Here is a 20109-nt window from a genome sequence, read left to right on the forward strand (position 1 = left end):
GGTAGCGAGAACTAAGGTCTGATTTTAATGAGATTGCTTTATTAGAGAAGTATATATATTTTGTTGCTGCAGTTTATGTAGAATGTATTTTATTGTTCCAACTTTATATTTTCTACAAGTTAGCTAGATACAAATGTTATCAAGGCTGTCCTGGGTATGGTGTAACAGCTTCATGATATTTTCAATGTTACCTCAATTCTTCAATTTGATTAAGTGCCTTGAAAGTGTTCTTAATGAATCTGTGTTATTAATGATATCACAATTGATAGTACATGTAGTCTGTATTATTGATGTTAACCAGGATAGAAAAAAACATTCCAGTATTGCAGTACATGTTTGTTGAAGATATTTCCAAATTGTCTTGTTCCCGTTTTTTTGTTGACAATTATTGAGAACTTGTAAATCATGTCTTTTCAAATTAGGTGCTTTCTAACATTCCTGAGAGCTGCAATAAACTGAGATTTTTGCTAACTTGTAGACTTGCTAGTTTTCCCCCCCCCCCACTTTACATGGACAGGATAATGTGTTCCAGGAGGGACAGGATAAAGTTGCACCCTGATCCCATAAATTTAGCAAACATAGGCCTCTCAGCTGCCAATGTCATTTCTGTAAAAACGTAATAGGAACAAGTTTGTAGTTTAGCACCACTGTGGCCACACTCAGCAATATTCCAGCTACATGACTGTGAGTCTGACCACCTGATCCTGTTAGTCGCCTCTTACGACAATCATGGGTTGTTGAGTGAGTATGGTTTTATGCTGCTTTTAGCAATATTCCAGCAGTATCACAGCGGGGGACACCAGAAACGGGCTTCATACATTGTAGCCATGTCGGGAATCGAACACGTGTCTTCGGTGTGAAGGGAGAACGGTTTAACCACTATGCTACCCTACCGCCCCTCATGGGTTGCTGAAGAACTATTCTACCCTGATCTTAACGGGTTAATGGGAATATGTGCACATAATCTTCCAGTACCCACAGATTGATGATGTCAAGCCTTAGAAAGCATGACAAATTACATGCAACACAGGGATTAGTGATGTAGTATGGTAAATAAACTTTAGAGGTATTGAGTGTGTTCAAAGATCAATTTTGTGCTGACAAGTAAGGGCAAGTCACACAAATATGAATTTTATTTGACATGCACAAATAAATATAAGGTTACATTTTCAATAATAGGTTGCACTTTTGCATGTTTTTTTGAGCCCTGTGATCAGTTTTACAAAAAACAAAAACACGGAATTTGTTTTCATTTTTTCTTTACAAATACATGGTATTACAAAATAAATATATATCTAATTATAGTACACAATATATATTGGTAATATACAAGTGTATACATACTGACCTCTAATACACCAGGCGTTTGGCTGATCAGGATCAACTGCCTGACAGTGGTCAAGACAGTGGTCAAGACAGTGGTCAAGACGTGTCATTATTGAAATATTAACGTTGGACTGGTAGATTACAAATTGTACGATCTGCCGCCAGCTTCTGACATCCACCCCTCGGTGTGTGTGTCCAGCCACTGAGAGACCTGTTGTCATATAATTCCATGTCATGGGGATCATGCAATCTCATTAAAATCAGATCTTAGTTCTTGCTACCGCTAAACAAAGATCTGAGGACATCCCAATAGGGGTCACGTCAGCACGACCTTTCATCCAACCAAGCAGAGTGTCGCTTACCAGATCCTGAAAGTGACAGTCGAAATGTGTCTTCTAATCCTGCATCCTCGAAATATTTAACAGAGGGTATTCCGAACGACAGTTACGGGTTTTATGATTATTTCCATACTATCTAGGCCATCTATAAGTCATTCCAGAATGTTGTTTTGGTCAGTTTTAATTTTTTTTAATCGAGAATATGTCAAAATATGTTTCGAAGCGTAGTCGCCAGTTTGAAACTAGTCCGTAAAGCTCGAGATAGCTGCCTTCTGATTGGCAAATGTCGATTTCTTGTCAGTCATTTCATTGGTCAGTCAATGTTTGCGAAAGATCGTGCCGACATGACCCATAATGGGATGTCCTCAGATATTTGGTTAGCGGTAGCAAAAACTATGATCTGATTTTAATGAGATTGGGGGATCATGTACACTGGCTTGTCTCAAGAACTTACATGCCACATGAGTGAGTGAGTGAGTGAGTGAGTGCCGCTTTTAGTAATATTCCAGCAATATCACGACAGGGGACACAGAGAAATTGGCTTCACACATTTTACCCATGTGGGGAATCCAGGTCTTCAGCGTGATGAGTGAACGCATTAACCACTCGCCTACCCCACCATCCCTACATACCACATGTAATAGCTACAATTCTTGACTACAGTGTAAAACACCTTTCACTCACTACATCAATTTTCTGACTGAATCATAACTGTTGACATCTAACACTGGTCTGATGCAAGCAGTGTGTAATCCCTAATAGCAGTGAGGGAGTGTGTGAGTATGGTTTTACACCGCTTTTAGCAATATTCCAGCAATATCACGACAGGGGACACCAGAAATGGGCTTCACACATTGTACCCATGTCGGGAATCGAACCCGGGTCTTCGGCGTGACGAGCGAACGCTTTAACCACTAGGCTACCCAACCGCACCCCCTAATAGCAACTGCAGCACTTTGAGAGTCAGATTTCATTGAGGTGATGACAGTGAGAGTTAGGATTATCTCATGCATGGTACTGCCCTGGCTGTGTACCATGGCTCCCTGAGAGCACATTCAGCACCTGCTGAACAGGTTATCACAGTTTAAAGTTTGATGTTCCTCAGAACATCTTGTCATGAGACCCTGAGCTAATGTCACGACATGTTTCTGGATGTCATGAATGAATGGAGCTGACAGGTAACATGACACCTTGTTTCTGGAGGAGGCGCAGAACGTCCAGGATTGAGTCCAGCTCTGCCCGAAACTTCTCGATCTCTTTGTTCTTCACTTCGACAATCTTCCTCCATTTCTCTCCTTCCTGGTCGAGCTCAAGGGAAGCAACTCTCTGAGTGTTGGCTATGATCTGCTTCAGTTCAGATTCCCGCTGCTCGTGGCGGTTCTCCATCTGAATAATCTTCTCCTGCAGAGTCTCGAAGTGACGCATTTCCTGTAATAGATAAAACGTTAGATCTCAGGTGTTGCCCATCCAAGAAACTTCAACAGTGAGAGGACCCATGAAGATTCCGGGGTAGAATAGGTCTTCAGCAACCCATACTTGCCGTAAAAGGTGATGTTCATGATAATAATCACTGGATTGTCTGGTCCAGACTCGATTATTTACAGACCGCCGTCATATAGCTGGAATATTGCTGAGTGCGGCGTTAAACAACAAACCAACCAACCAATCAACAGTGAGAATCAAACTGATCAAAATGAGATCACAGAAAAGTGAGTAGGTTTGGTTACGATTGCTTTGAACACAAAGTATCAGCTTGATGAGGGAAGAAAGCCCTGATCACAGTGGGCCAACAACCAGCATGATGTGTCATCCCTGATCTGCCACACTGAAGCCCATGTGTACAGTGAGAAGGCCAAAACTTACAGGAGAGTGACTCTTCTTGGCCTCTTGCAGCAGGTCCTGGAGCTTCTCAATCTGATTCTGCTTGGCAGCTTCCCGTATCTTGAGGATGGATATCTGCTCTGCATCAACCTCTGACTTGGCCAGCTGCTGTTGCAGGTGCTGGATCATCACCTGGAACAGAACAGAGATTGAGGTGGTGTTCTGGGAGAGACCAGTCGATTGGTGAGGGATTGAGGTGGTGTTCTGGGAGAGATCAGTCAATCAATTGGTGAGGGATTGAGGTGGCCTGGGAGATATCAATCAATCAATTGGTGAGGGATCGATGTGTTCTGGGAGAGATCAGTCAATTGGTGAGGGATTGAGGTGGTGTTCTGGGAGAGACCAGTCGATTGGTGAGGGATTGAGGTGGTGTTCTGGGAGAGATCAGTCAATCAATTGGTGAGGGATTGAGGTGGCCTGGGAGATATCAATCAATCAATTGGTGAGGGATCGATGTGTTCTGGGAGAGATCAGTCAATTGGTGAGGGATTGAGGTGGTGTTCTGGGAGAGACCAGTCGATTGGTGAGGGATTGAGGTGGTGTTCTGGGAGAGATCAGTCAATCAATTGGTGAGGGATTGAGGTGGCCTGGGAGATATCAATCAATCAATTGGTGAGGGATCGATGTGTTCTGGGAGAGATCAGTCAATTGGTGAGGGATTGAGGTGGTGTTCTGGGAGAGATCAGTCAATTGGTGAGGGATTGAGGTGGTGTTCTGGGAGAGATCAGTCAGTTGGTGAGGGATTGAGGTGGTGTTCTGGGAGAGATCAGTCAGTTGGTGAGGGATTGAGGTGGTGTTCTGGGAGAGATCAGTCAATTGGTGAGAGATTGAGGTGGTGTTCTGGGAGAGATCAGTCAATTGGTGAGGGACTGAGGTGGTGTTCTGGGAGAGATCAGTCAATTGGTGAGAGATTGAGGTGGTGTTCTGGGAGAGATCAGTCAATTGGTGAGGGACTGAGGTGGTGTTCTGGGAGAGATCAGTCGGTTGGTGAGGGATTGAGGTGGTGTTCTCGGAGAGATTGGTCAACTGGTGAGGGATCGATGTGTTCTGGGAGAGATCAGTCAACTGGTGAGAGATTGAGGTGGTGTTCTGGGAGAGATCAGTCAATTGGTGAGGGATCGATGTGTTCTGGGAGAGATCAGTCAACTGGTGAGAGATTGAGGTGGTGTTCTGGGAGAGATCAGTCAATTGGTGAGGGATCGATGTGTTCTGGGAGAGATCAGTCAACTGGTGAGAAATTGAGGTGGTGTTCTGGGAGAGATCAGTCAGTTGGTGAGGGATTGAGGTGGTGTTCTCGGAGAGATCGGTCAACTGGTGAGGGATTGAGGCAGTGTTCTGGGAGAGATCAGTCAATTGGTGAGGGATTGAGGTGGTGTTCTGGGAGAGATCAGTCGGTTGGTGAGGGATTGAGGTGGTGTTCTGGGAGAGATCAGTCGGTTGGTGAGGGATTGAGGTGGTGTTCCGGGAGAGATCAGTAACTGGTGAGGGATTGAGGTGGTGTTCTGGGAGAGATCAGTCGGTTGGTGAGAGATTGAGGTGGTGTTCTGGGAGAGATCAGTCGGTTGGTGAGGGATTGAGGTGGTGTTCTGGGAGAGATCAGTCAGTTGGTGAGGGATTGAGGTGGTGTTCTGGGAGAGATCAGTCAGTTGGTGAGAGATTGAGGTGGTGTTCTGGGAGAGATCAGTCGGTTGGTGAGGGATTGAGGTGGTGTTCCGGGAGAGATCAGTCAACTGGTGAGGGATTGAGGTGGTGTTCTGGGAGAGATCAGTCGGTTGGTGAGAGATTGAGGTGGTGTTCTGGGAGAGATCAGTCGGTTGGTGAGGGATTGAGGTGGTGTTCTGGGAGAGATCAGTCAGTTGGTGAGGGATTGAGGTGGTGTTCTGGGAGAGATCAGTCGGTTGGTGAGAGATTGAGGTGGTGTTCTGGGAGAGATCAGTCAGTTGGTGAGGGATTGAGGTGGTGTTCTGGGAGAGATCAGTCAATTGGTGAGAGATTGAGGTGGTGTTCTGGGAGAGATCAGTCGGTTGGTGAGGGATTGAGGTGGTGTTCTCGGAGAGATCGGTCAACTGGTGAGGGATTGAGGTGGTGTTCTGGGAGAGATCAGTCGGTTGGTGAGGGATTGAGGTGGTGTTCTGGGAGAGATCAGTCAATTGGTGAGGGATTGAGGTGGTGTTCTGGGAGAGATCAGTCAGCTGGTGAGGGATTGAGGTGGTGTTCTGGGAGAGATCAGTCAACTGGTGAGGGATTGAGGTGGTGTTCTGGGAGAGATCAGTCAATTGGTGAGGGATTGAGGTGGTGTTCTGGGAGAGATCAGTCGGTTGGTGAGGGATTGAGGTGGTGTTCTGGGAGAGATCAGTCAATTGGTGAGGGATTGAGGTGGTGTTCTGGGAGAGATCAGTCGGTTGGTGAGGGATTGAGGTGGTGTTCTGGGAGAGATCAGTCAACTGGTGGGGGATTGAGGTGGTGTTCTGGTAGAAATGAAATGAGTCCATAGGTAACAGAGTGCAGATAGTAACACCAAGCCCTGGGAGATGTTGCCCAAGAGATGTGAGGTTTCCAGCAGTGGGATTTAAGACACTTTTGTTCAGTCATATCACTCAAATCAGTACTTTTCAGTTTGAGTTTGACGGATGGTTTGGTTCAGCAGGCTTGAACTCAGACAGAGTATTAGTTGGCATGGTGGTGCTGAGTGGGCTGCGTGAGGCTGGGGAAGGATTAGGGTACTAGTTTTCGGAGGTGGAGTGGGGTTGTTTTCACTGGTGTGGAATGATGTGTGATGTATGGAAGAAAGGAAGGCCTACCTCCTGACTGTCACACTTGCCGTGCAGCTCAGCCAGTTTGGAGGAGGAGTGTTGGAAGGCCTGGTCACTGAGCACTCTCTGCAGTTCTTGCTGGTGGGACAGTCGCAGGCTGTCAATCTGAAACAGGGGAGACAACTCTTCGTTGAATGGATCTTACAAACTTTGGCTCAAAGTCAATATCATTAAAATCAGACCTTAGTTCTCGCTATCGCTAAACAATGATCTGAGGACATCCCATTAAGGGTCACGTCAGAGTGACTTTTCATCCAACCAATCAGAGCGTCGCTTACCAGATCATGAAAGTGACTGTCGGAATGTGTTTTCTAATCATGCAACCACGAAATATTTAACACGGGGTATTACGAACGACAGTTATGGCCATATATAAGCCATTCTAGAATGTTCTTATCAGTTTTAATTTTTTTTAATCGAGAATACATCAAAATATGTTTCGAAGCGTAGTCGCCAGTTTAAAACTAGTCTCAAAAAGCTCGAGAAAGCTGCCTTCTGATTGGCTAACGTCGATTTCTTGTCAATCATTTCACTGGTCGGTCAAAATTCGCGAAAGTTCGTTCTGACATGACCCGTACTGGGATGTCCTCAGATCTTTATTTGGCGGTAGGGAGAACTAAGATCTGATTTTAATGAGATTGACTCAAAATTGGCCCAAGTTAAGCCTTCAACTTACTACAACAAGTACTACAACATCTAAAAAACGTACCATTGGTAATATCAAACCTTATAAGAAAAGATCTTTAACAATTTATATAAAATGTCAACGCCTGAGAATAATCAGTCTTGATTATCTGTTGAAATATTCCATTCGGCGTAAAAGGCAAAATATGGTTGAAAATTTTTACAAACCTGTAGAGGTTATGAATTCTCTGATGAAATCCTCCTTGGGGCACTTATTGCATTTTCCTTGCTCAAGAAAATCTACATGACATAGTTGTAACCATTTTCCTTAATAAAAAATGTTACCACACAAAAAACTTCGTTTTTGTATGATATACGACCACCCTTACGGGGCCTCACCACCAACGGCGCCTCACGCCAGGGGGAGCAACTCTCACCCAAATCACTTTCCATATGTCAAATGCTGACGGAATGTGGGGCGGTGGGTGGCCGTGCCCCAAGGAGGATTTCATCAGAGAATTCATAACCTCTACAGGTTTGTAAAATTCTCTTTCTGATTAAATCCTCCTTGGGGCACTTATTGCATCAGGACAGACTCCCAAAGATAATCTAGGAAGTGGCATCCGTCAGCAACAGGCGTAAATAAATACATCGTATTTAAATATTCAACAGAATAAAATATTGAGTTCAATAAATGGAACCAACCTTATCGTGAGGCACCACCGTCGAAAGGCGGGGGCTAGAGACAGGGCGTGGTCGACCATATATTATGATAAAGCCTGTTTTTGCGGCTTGTCATAAGTTGAGAACTCGAAACACCTCCCACCCCCACACTTTTTTTGAACAAGTGATGTAGGGGCGTAGATCACGAGAGACCATAACCAGCGCTGAGCTAGGCCAGAGGGTCCCCGAGGATCGAAGGAGCGCGTGCGCAAAATACGAGTATTATCGAGTAGTAAGGAATGATATTTATCGACCGCAGAAGATAAAATCCGGACCATTACCGAACAGTATAACCGGAGGACTGTCTAAAATCTCGAATGCTCAATCGGCTAGAGATTAGAACTTTGCCCCGTTCGGAGAACTGACTGACCAAACCGAGTACGCTCGCTTGAGCGTCTGTCGAGTTGGTAAGGTTTGATGAATCGTGCTCGGCTGGCTCCAAATAGCCGCGGAGCAGATCTGCTCAATGTGCAGAGCCGCGGCGTACGCTTTTGACGCAGCCACTGCTCTAACCTAATGAGCCTTCAACCTGGTAGGGGGGTCCCTGCCTGTAAGCGTATACGCTGTACAAATGGTTGAAACTATCCACCTCGAGATAGATTGTTTACTCGCAGGTGAGCCAACCTTCCTACCGCCGTAACAGCAAAATAGTTGGTTATCCTTACGGACACCAATATTTCTGCTGATATAGGCCTTGAGAGTCGTGCGGACATCCAAGACATGAGCATGTCTTGCAGTGGTCCCCGACGAGGAAGGCTGTGAAAGAGCAGGTAGCTCAATAGGAGCCGTTCACGTGGAAGCGTGTGCGACCCTTTGACGGTAAGAGTCCGGTAGTCGAAAACTGACTCTGTCCCGGTGATATTTATCGACTGCATGGAAGACAGTTATTTCGGGATCGGCTGACATAACACGAATGTCGCCTACCCGTCTGCCGGACGTTACCACTACAAGGAATGCCGTCTCCCAGCTCAACAGCTGAAGAGAGAGAGACGACAGATCCCGAAAGGAAGGACCGGACAGCCAATCGAGAATGATTGACAAGTCCCAAGACTGATCCGCCGAACTGGCGGTCGGATCCTGTCCACACCTGCTAAAAAGCGCTGCACTAATGGGTGTGCACCCAGAAGTGCCCCGTCGACAGTGACGTGAAAAGCTGCGATAGCTGTAGAGTATCCCCGGACTGTTGATGCGGCCAGGCCGTCATCTAGTCGCGACTGGAGAAACTCAAGCACGGATACGAGATCTGCAGAAAAAAAGATCTGCAATCCCTCTATCGACACACCAGGGCGCATAGCAGGCCTATCTATCGTACTGAACGTTTGTCGAATCTCTCCGCGAAGCCAGTATTGTGTCTGCAACTCGTGCAGGAATACCGCTCTTCAGGAGGCGATTCCTGACAGTGGCCAAGCCACCCATTGAATCCTGGGATTCGGGTGGAGGGCCCCGTTCTGGGATAGGAGGTCCGGTCATAAAGGTAATATAACAGGAGGCTGAGCCAGAAACCTGAGTATTACTTGAAACCCACTCTGCGCCGACTAAAGAGGTGCCAGGAGCACAATTAGTCGCGCAGGCTGAGTGCTTAGCTGAGACAGGACCTTGGAAATCAGAGGTACTGGGGGGAATGCCCACAGAATTCTGTCCGTCCAATCTAGCTGGAAGGCGTCCGGTGCCACCGACCTCGGGTCGTGGACTCGGGAGCAGAACGTTGGTGTCTGGTGATTCATCACAGACGCAAACAGATCCACCTGTAACGGCCTGTATAACAGGGAGAAAATCCCGAATATCCCCGGGTCGAGCCTCCACTCGTGAGGAGCGAGGATCCGGCGAGACAGAGCGTCCGTACGGACGTTGTCCACCCCCGGGAGATAAACAGGTAGCACCCTGATATCGTGAGAGTCGCACTATAGTAGGAACTGCCACGTCTTTCGTCGAAGCGACGGAGACGCCGTTCCCCCCTGCTTCCGGATGTAAGTCATCGCCGTTTGGTTGTCCATCTCTAGACGAACCACTTGGCCACGAAGCAGACCCGGGAAGCGTTGGAACACCAACCTGACCGCTCTCAGTTCTAGCACATTGATATGCAGTTTGATCTCCTGCTGGGACCATAGTCCCGAGGCAGTGTGATCATTCAGAACGCCTCCCCAGCCGGAGAGTGACGCGTCTGTTTGAACTGTGAGAGACGGAACGGGAGTGTCGATGGGGGAGCCCCCGGGACAGATTCCCGACCTCGGTCCACCACTGGAGGTGTGTAATGAGCCACTACGGAGTCTCGAGCACAGTCTCGAGATCTTCCGAGTTCGCCCAAAGTCGACAGAGTGCTTGTTGAATGGGACTCATTCTCAAGCGCCCCGCCAGACCAAATCCACTGTCGCCGCCATGTTGTCCAGTAACTGGAGCTATGTACGAGCAGTGTGACTTGCGCTTAAGGGACTTGATATCTTGTGACAGAGATACACGTCCTCTCACCGTGTTGAAATTAGCCACTAGGAAGACTAGATTCTGAGTGGGGCTCAGATCTGACTTCTTGAGACTGACCATCCACCCTAGAGTGATCAGAATATCTATCACTTGTTGTGTAGCTATCTGATTCAGGGATTGCGATAGAGCTCTTAGTAACCAGTCGTCGAGGTACGGATGGCAGAACCGACCTTTTGACCTGGCCACTTGGGCGGGAATCAACATCAGCTTGGTGAACACCCTCGGGGCCGTGAAGATCCCGAATGGTAGAACCCTGAACTGATAACACCTCCCGTCGAAAGAAAACCTCAGGTATTTCTTGAACTCGGGGTGTATTGGTGTGTGGAGATAGGCGTATTTAAGTCTATTGACGTTAGCCATTCTCCTGTCTCGACAGGTGAGATCACTGTTTGGTGACTAGGAAACAAGTCGAGTAGAAGCCCTCGCTTTCCTGTCCCTCGGCACAGAGGAATTCCGCCTTCTCTCGGGTAGCAGGCACCGGAGTGTGCTTTATCCCGGAGAAGGGGAGGGGCGGATGATGTTTCCACCGAGGCAAATGGCCATCCCTTAAAATGGACGGGGTCCGGGGATTGTGATGTAACTGTCTCCGATTCCTTCAGGAATAGAGCCAGTCGGCCGCCTACGGGGACATCCGGCTGGAGGCAGTGGACCCCGGCTGTCGGCAGTTCGATAACTTGCGACTGTGGGTTCACCCGGGGCTCTTCGGGCGCTAATGGGAACCCATCGTTCCCAGCCCCGCGAAAAAGCTGTTGGTCTCGACCAGCTGCCTTGCCCCGGCCCGTGCCTCTCTTGCTCCTCCCGGCGCCCTTATACATGAAGGAAGCGGCGGCTTCCAAGCAGGTGTGGACGTCTGACCCGTGCGTTAGCGTAGGAGGGGACAATGGAGAGGCCCGCTTACGCGGTTTTAACGCTTGGTACCTCCAACATGGCCTCATGAGTCTTTGATGGAAGTATACAATTGAGCGGCCTCTCGGACCACCTGCTGAGCCCCAGGGAAGAGGGTGGTACCCTCTTATACGGCAAAGCAAGTAAGTCTTGGCGTGTGTAAGTCGAGTATTTAGATACCGACATCCACCGCCTGCGCATGCCCATAACAGCGCACATCATCTGCGAGGCACCGCTACGAATAGCGTCCCGCGTAAGATAACTGAACTTCCGTTAGTTGAGCGGCCAACTCCGAAGAGTCGACCGGACCCTCTCCCGCTAACTCCCTCTGTACAGCCGACAGATACGCGGAGTGTACGGACACACGGAGCTGTTGGCATGCATTATGATATTGCTCCTCGAAGCATATGTAAGCAGCCGTCAACTCCGCACCGCACGCGGGAAAGGGGGGGCAACAGCCGGCCCTGCTTGACCTTAGTCAAGTTGGGTGTCTCCGACTCTGGCATGGGCGCAGCCACCTGAGGCAGTACCTGGACAATCCTGTCCCGCACGTGCCTCTGCACCCGGCCCGATGCCGAGTCCCGGTGCCGAGGTGCCGGAGGTTCAAGGGAACCCACCTGGCACCGGGCTAGGTATCCACTAGTGGAAGCCTCGGCCTCGGAAGAGGCGTCTGGCTCCGCTAGGGAAAATTGTGCGTCGGTAGTGCACGGGCCGAGCCGAGCCGGCGCCCGCCACCACTACGCTGGGGATCGACCACGAGCCAGAGCCGAAGCTCGGTCTCGGATCGTCCCCGAGACAAAGGGAACCAACCTTGCTCCGGGGCAGGTATCCACTAGTGGAAGCCTCGGCCTCGGAAGAGGCGTCTGGCTCCGCTAGGGAAAATTGTGCGTCGGTGGTGCACGGGCCGGCGCCCGCCACCACTACGCTTGGGAGCGACCTCGAGCCGGAGCCGAAGCTCGGTCTCGGATCGTCCCCGAGACAAAGGGAACCCCCCTGGCTCCGGGCTACGAATCCACTAGTGAAAGCCTCGGCCTCGGAAGAGGCGTCTGGCTCCGCTAGGGAAAATTGTGCGTCGGTAGTGCACGGGCCGGCGCCCGCCACCCCTCCGCTGGGGAGCGACCTCGAGCCGGAGCCGAAGCCCTGTCTCGGATCGTCCCCGAGATCAAGTGGCCTGCCTCGGCCGACGCCGGGCATAACACAGATCTCGAAGCCGCGTCCGGCGCCGACAACGGGGAAGGCTCAGCCCGTAGCTCCTGTCGGAGCCGAGACTTCACCTCCATCATCGACGCCATCGGCGACTTAAGTAACGCAGAACAGTCTGCCAAAGACAGTGCAGGAGAGGGTGCAGTGCTTACTCCGGGGACCCTCGAGCCTTCTTCCCCGGCCCCCGGAGAGGGAGGGAGCGGGGGGGACAATCTCGGCAGCTTTTTTACCCTTTTCAGATGGGGGGGGGGGGGGGGGGGGGGGGGGAATGTCTTAGTAGATCTGATATCTACCCCCGCCTTTATAGACCTCTTTAAAGTGGAACAAGTCAACTTGTCTCTTTTGGGGGGTAAAGGCAATGTCCTCCGCCAGACATATCAGGCAGCGTTCGTGCCTGTCTTAGAACAACCCGTACACAGTTTGAAGGTCTTTGTAAACAAGACCGTAATTTCTGAGGTGGGCGGGAAGGGTATTAACGTGTATCAGTGCGATATAAAGATTGGAAAGATACGTGCTTAAATTGTGAAACTAGAAGCAAAGGCGTAATGTAGAATGCGATTTGTAACGCGATACTAATAGCCAATGTCGTAGTTTAATTTTAACACCAAAGGGGCGTGTTACGCGCTAAGGTGTAAAACCCGTAAAAAAGGTAAGTGTAGTTTATAAATTAACACACCACCTTGGGTTTTGTAAAGGAAAAAATTGTAGACCAATGCTGTATGATATAACAAAACCCCAAGCCGTTTCTTAATGGCCTTGGTGTTACATGTATCAGCCCGTGGAACTACAATATGGACGCCATTACGGCCATTTGAATTCAAAGGTACCGTGCACGTGGCGTCAATTACAACTCTATAACTTCACAATGCGAGGTATTACGCCTTTGCAATGAAAGAAATGTACCATACATACAGTTTGGTCAGCCATGGTTCTTGTCGAACGCTAGATTTCTCTTATTTTGTCTTGTGTGAAAAATCAACACGTCTGTCTCTTACAGATGACATAAGGAAAGTGATTTGGGTGAGAGTTGCTCCCCCTGGCGTGAGGCGCCGTTGGTGGTGAGGCCCCGTAAGGGTGGTCGTATATCATACAAAAACGAAGTTTTTTGTGTGGTAACATTTTTTATTAAGGAAAATGGTTACAACTATGTCATGTAGATTTTCTTGAGCAAGGAAAATGCAATAAGTGCCCCAAGGAGGATTTAATCAGAAAGAGAATATATGAATGGATCACTGAAAAGAAGTGATGACACCAGGTGTTCTCAAAAAGGTAATTATGTCCTCTGCATGTGGCATCCTGAATATCATCCTACTGCTGAGAGTGAGTGAGTGAGTATGGTTTTACGCCGCTTTTAGCAATATTCCAGCAATATCACGGCGGGGGACACCAGAAATGGGCTTCACACATTGTACCCATGTCGGGAATCGAACCTGGGTCTTCGGCTTGACGAGCGAACGCTTTAACCACTAGGCTACCCGACCGCCCCCTACTGCTGAGAAGATAAGCTCACCTGGTCTTGGTAATCCTCCCTGTGTTTCCGTGCTACAGCTTCCGTCTCTGCTAGAGACTTACGGAGGTCAACTCTCTGTTGGTCCAGTTCCAGCTGTAGGCTCTCCACCTGACACATGCAAGTTTAATGGCTTGGAGTGAATGAATAGCATTTATGCATTGTCAGCTATATTAAAAAATTCCTCGACTTAAATAAACACGTAAGAGGAAACAGAGATTGATTGTCAGCAACATCTGTTTGTAACACTCTTCTTACCGTAGTTCTCAGATCTTGGTTTTCATGCAGGACTTGAGTGATTTCCGAGTCTGCAAATGTCTGGGGCTCGTAGCTCCGGTCCGCTGTTGGAGGGAAACTGTCAAACTGAGACTCGGAGGTGGAGAGCTTCTTCCTGGTACCCTTGCCCTTAGTTTTTGATTTCTTTGTGGTATCTGTGAACAAACAGGACGCAAGTCTTGTGATTAACATCTTTCATATTCAGCTTAAGACTATTTCTAAGGCTCTTTAACCTCATCAAACATCTATTTAACCTCACCATACAACTATTTTACCTCAAAATACAACTAATGCTGATGTCTCTTTAACCTCATCATACAACTCTTTAACCTCATCATACAACTCTTTAACCTCATCATACAACTCTTTAACTTCAAAATACAACTAATGCTGATGTCTCTTTAACCTCATCATACAACTCTTTAACCTCATCAAACATCTATTTAACCTCACCATACAACTATTTTACCTCAAAATACAACTAATGCTGATGTCTCTTTAACCTCATCATACAACTCTTTAACCTCATCATACAATTCTTTAACCTCATCATACAACTCTTTAACCTCATCATACAACTCTTAAACCTCATCATACTAAGGGTTATGCTTCTTAACCTCTTAAGATTATTATTGAAATGTTTCTCAGCCTCATAAGATTATCACGGAATGCTTCTTGACCAAATACGATTAAGACCGAAGTCTTCTCAGCCACATAAGATTAATGTTGAAGGCTTCAAACCCTCATGAGACCAAAAAGGAAACTATCTAAACCTCATTATAACACTTGTACAACAAGTCAGTCCTGCTCACCGCCAGTCTTCTCCTTGCGGAGTCTCTCCAGGGACGTGTGAAGGACGTGGAGGTCGTGCTTCTTCTCATCCAGTTCCTGCTGCAGCAGCGCCACCTGCTGGTTGAGGTCTGACTCAGGGGGTCGAGAGGTGTCATTCTTCATCAGGTCTAAAGACAGGATAATGCAATAATGACAGCATTCACGACTTCTGTTGTATAACATGCCCAATCTTAATAGCAAAATGTGTTGTGATCTACATATCTAATAATGGCCATTATTTCTGTTTGGCTGTATGTGAAAGGCTTTGAGTGGGATCAAATGAGTAATTGTGCTATACAGCTACTGGTAATGCTGACACTGACTGTGTGTAAGACTGTGTAAGAGTGCTGGTACTGACTGTGTGTAAGTCTGTGTGAGAGTGCTGACACTGACTGTATGTAAGACTGTGTGAGAGTGCTGGTACTGACTGTGTGTAAGACTGTGTGAGAGTGCTGGTACTGACTGTGTGTAAGTCTGTGTGAGAGTGCTGACACTGACTGTGTGTAAGACTGTGTGAGAGTGCTGGTACTGACTGTGTGTAAGACTGTGTGAGAGTGTTGGTACTGACTGTGTGTAAGACTGTGTGAGAGTGCTGACACTGAATGTGTGTAAGACTGTGTGAGAGTGCTGGTACTGACTGTGTGTAAGTCTGTGTGAGAGTGCTGACACCGACTGTGTGTGAAGCTTTGTGTGAGACTGTGTGTAAGACTGTGTGAGAGTGTTGGTACTGACTGTGTTGGTTCTTGTTGATCTTGGTCAGCTCCCCAGTGAGTCGGTCCACCTGGGCCTGCAGCTCAGCCACCTGCCGCGTGTAGCGTTGCCGCAACTCCTTCAACTCCAGCTCCATCGCAGCAGCATGGGTGATGGGGAGATCCCCCCAGCCCGTCTCGTCCACCCTCTGATAGATGGACAGCTGCTTCTCCAGGTCAGACACTCGCGACTCAAACTTGTACTGCAACACAGAGTTTACCACATGATCTCCACAGCAATTGACACATGATGTCAATGGAGACTGGCACATGATCTCCACAGAGACTGGCACATGATCTCCACAGAGATTGACACATGATGTCAATGGAGACTGGCACTTGATGTCAATGGAGACTGGCACATGATCTCCACAGAGACTGACACATGATGTCAATGGAGACTGACACATGATGTCAAAGGAGACTGGCACATGATCTCCACAGAGATTGACACATGATGTCAATGGAGACTGGCACATGATCTCTACAGAGACTGGCACATGATCTCCACAGTGACTGACACTTGATGTCAATGGAGACTGGCACATGATCTCCACAGAGATTGACACATGATGTCAATGGAGACTGGCACATGATCTCCACAGAGATTGCCACAAAATCCTGGATCTTCGCTTAAAATGTAAAGGGTCCACCTCCGCATCTGAAAAGACTAGTGCAGTCTACCTATCTACCAGAGCATTAAACAACAACAAAGTCCCCAAGAAAACCACCTTGATGTTGTTGTACTTCTGCTCCATGGCCCGCAGCAGGGTGTTGGAGGCTTCGTCCTTGCTGGCCAGTTCCTCCTCCAGCTTCTTGATGCGGTTCTCCAGCACCGTGACACTCGCGGACTTGACGGGGGGAGCCTGGTCCTCGCCCACACTTGCAGCTGCAGCCATCATCAAGGCCGGGAGGGAGTTGGGGTGGCGGCGACGGATGATCTGCTCCATCTCCTTCACCTGCATCAGCACCAACGGAGACATTTAATTCGGGCTCAACACTCTTGGAATAGTCCAGATAGGAGAACAACAGCAAGAAACAATCTGGACTCACAAAGCACACTTGATTAGGTATGGTCCAGTTGGAATAAAAAACCCAATAATAATGATAATAATAATAATGATGATGATGATGATGATGATGATGATGATGATGATGGAACCTACCTGTCTTTGGAGGTCCTGAATCTTCTTGGCATCCGAGGCTCGCTCTCTCGCCCTCAGCTTGTTCTCCTCTAACTTGCGCCCAGTCTACAAACAAGACAGACTGTCACACATAGCCACCTTGAAGATATTCCAAACTCAAATCAGTTTTCCATGTCCTCACACCATTCCCCATAGTCTATGTTCTCACTCAGCCATCATCTATTCCACTCAGCCCCGCCCAACTGTCCTCACCATCCTATCTGTCCTCTACAGCCTGTCAGCAATGTTGTCACCCACAATCTGTATGTCCAGCATCTATTCCATTCAGCCCCGCCCAACTGTCCTCACCATCCTATCTGTCCTCTACAGCCTGTCAGCAATGTTGTCACCCACAATCTGTATGTCCTGCATCTATTCCATTCAGCCCCGCCCAACTGTCCTCACCATCCTATCTGTCCTCTACAGCCTGTCCGCCACGTCATCACCCACAATCTGTATGTCCAGCATCTGTACCATTCAGCCACCATCCTACCCACAGTATGTATGACCTCACCCCTCATCTAATTCCCTACAGTCTGTCCTCGACGTTGTCCTCCCACCTATCATCCCTCACCTCAGTTGTGAGTCCTTCCAGTCTCAGTTTCAGCTGTCTGATTTCTTCCTCTTTCTTCTTCATACTCGCCACCCCCTTGTCCAGCAGCTGCTGGTTCTCTGCATACCACTTCAGCTTCCTCTTCAACTGGGACACTTCCTCCTCATGCTGGGCCTTCAGCTCCTACACAACAGATTAACCTTCAGCTCACATCAATAACTCACAAGAGATGATCTGTGATCCTACTGGCCAGGTCAATCTCTGGGATGCTCCGAACCCCCTACTTCAACCTGGCTGTTCTAGTAAGATCTTCCTCAGAACGAAATTGACAGAATCCACTCAGGCCTAATTGCTGTGATAAGTGCTTCCTCACTAGCCCCTCACTGATGTCCTCCAAAACACAATTGACTCTGGCTTGTCTGAACTACCCTGAGGCCCTCCAACCTCATCTGGCCTGCAATCCTGGTGTGACCCAAGACCCTCACTGATCTACCAACCCCATCTCTCCCTGGCCAGTTCTAGGAACATCTTTGTCACAAGACCCTCACTGGTCTCCTACCAACCCCATCTCTCCCTGGCCAGTTCTAGGAACATCTTTGTCACAAGCCCCTCACTGATCTCCTACCAACCCCATCTCCCTGGCCAGTTCTAACATCTTTGTCACAAGACCCTCACTGATCTCCTACCAACTCCATCTCTCCCTGGCCAGTTCTAGGAACATCTTTGTCACAAGACCCTCACTGATCTACCAACCCCATCTCTCCCTGGACAGTTCTAGGAACATCTTTGTCACAAGCCCCTCACTGATCTCCTACCAACCCCATCTCCCTGGCCAGTTCTAGGAACATCTTTGTCACAAGCCCCTCACTGATCTCCTACCAACCCCATCTCTCCCTGGACAGTTCTAACAACATCTTTGTCACAAGACCCTCACTGATCTCCTACCAACCCCATCTCTCCCTGGACAGTTCTAACAACATCTTTGTCAAAAGACCCTCACTGATCTCCTACCAACCCCATCTCCCTGGCCAGTTCTAACAACATCTTTGTCACAAGACCCTCACTGATCTCCTACCAACCCATCTCTCCCTAGCCAGTTCTAGCAACATCTTTGTCACAAGACCCTCACTGGTCTCCTACCAACTCCATCTCTCCCTAGCCAGTTCTAGGAACATCTTTGTCACAAGACCCTCACTGATCTCCTACCAATCCATCTCTCCTTGGCCAGTTCTAGCAACATCTTTGTCACAAGACCCTCACTGGTCTCCTACCAACTCCATCTCTCCCTAGCCAGTCCTAGGAACATCTTTGTCACAAGACCCTCACTGGTCTCCTACCAACTCCATCTCTCCCTAGCCAGTTCTAGGAACATCTTTGTCACAAGACCCTCACTGATCTCCTACCAATCCATCTCTCCTTGGCCAGTTCTAGCAACATCTTTGTCACAAGACCCTCACTGGTCTCCTACCAACTCCATCTCTCCCTAGCCAGTCCTAGGAACATCTTTGTCACAAGACCCTCACTGATCTCCTACCATCTCTCCCTGGCCAGTTCTAGAAACATCTTTGTCACAAGACCCTCACTGATCTCCTACCAACCCCATCTCTCCCTGGCCAGTTCTAGGAACATCTTTGTCACAAGACCCTCACTGATCTCCTACCAATCCATCTCTCCCTGGCCAGTTCTAGCAACATTTTTGTCACAAGACCCTCACTGGTCTCCTACCAACTCCATCTCTCCCTAGCCAGTTCTAGGAACATCTTTGTCACAAGACCCTCACTGATCTCCTACCAATCCATCTCTCCTTGGCCAGTTCTAGCAACATCTTTGTCACAAGACCCTCACTGGTCTCCTACCAACCCCATCTCTCCCTGGCCAGTTCTAGGAACATCTTTGTCACAAGCCCCTCACTGATCTCCTACCAACCCCATCTCCCTGGCCAGTTCTAACATCTTTGTCACAAGACCCTCACTGATCTCCTACCAACTCCATCTCTCCCTGGCCAGTTCTAGGAACATCTTTGTCACAAGACCCTCACTGATCTACCAACCCCATCTCTCCCTGGACAGTTCTAGGAACATCTTTGTCACAAGCCCCTCACTGATCTCCTACCAACCCCATCTCCCTGGCCAGTTCTAGGAACATCTTTGTCACAAGCCCCTCACTGATCTCCTACCAACCCCATCTCTCCCTGGACAGTTCTAACAACATCTTTGTCACAAGACCCTCACTGATCTCCTACCAACCCCATCTCTCCCTGGACAGTTCTAACAACATCTTTGTCAAAAGACCCTCACTGATCTCCTACCAACCCCATCTCCCTGGCCAGTTCTAACAACATCTTTGTCACAAGACCCTCACTGATCTCCTACCAACCCATCTCTCCCTAGCCAGTTCTAGCAACATCTTTGTCACAAGACCCTCACTGGTCTCCTACCAACTCCATCTCTCCCTAGCCAGTTCTAGGAACATCTTTGTCACAAGACCCTCACTGATCTCCTACCAATCCATCTCTCCTTGGCCAGTTCTAGCAACATCTTTGTCACAAGACCCTCACTGGTCTCCTACCAACTCCATCTCTCCCTAGCCAGTCCTAGGAACATCTTTGTCACAAGACCCTCACTGATCTCCTACCATCTCTCCCTGGCCAGTTCTAGAAACATCTTTGTCACAAGACCCTCACTGATCTCCTACCAACCCCATCTCTCCCTGGACAGTTCTAACAACATCTTTGTCAC

The 20109-nt window shown here is 48.5% G+C and overlaps 1 protein-coding gene across 1 annotated transcript in view; it reads right to left on the reverse strand.

Moving 5' to 3' along the window:
• Positions 1–1416: 1416 nt before the first annotated feature.
• The window catches only part of LOC139473932 (centrosomal protein of 162 kDa-like), a 49002-nt gene continuing 30309 nt past the window's right edge, over positions 1417–20109 (reverse strand). Inside the window, exons 23-32 of the mRNA XM_071256750.1 lie at positions 17393–17554; positions 16801–16884; positions 16366–16593; positions 15618–15837; positions 14867–15013; positions 14037–14209; positions 13782–13889; positions 6347–6463; positions 3528–3677; positions 1417–3092 (exon numbers count right to left, since the gene is read on the reverse strand). Coding sequence (XP_071112851.1) covers positions 2820–3092; positions 3528–3677; positions 6347–6463; positions 13782–13889; positions 14037–14209; positions 14867–15013; positions 15618–15837; positions 16366–16593; positions 16801–16884; positions 17393–17554 — 1662 coding nt within the window. The 3' untranslated portion in view covers positions 1417–2819. The remainder of the gene's footprint in view (positions 3093–3527; positions 3678–6346; positions 6464–13781; positions 13890–14036; positions 14210–14866; positions 15014–15617; positions 15838–16365; positions 16594–16800; positions 16885–17392; positions 17555–20109) is intronic.

This window comes from Haliotis cracherodii, unplaced genomic scaffold, assembly GCF_022045235.1.
Source record: "Haliotis cracherodii isolate W230 unplaced genomic scaffold, xgHalCrac1.p SCAF_3, whole genome shotgun sequence".
NCBI classification, from domain to species: domain Eukaryota; kingdom Metazoa; phylum Mollusca; class Gastropoda; order Lepetellida; family Haliotidae; genus Haliotis; species Haliotis cracherodii.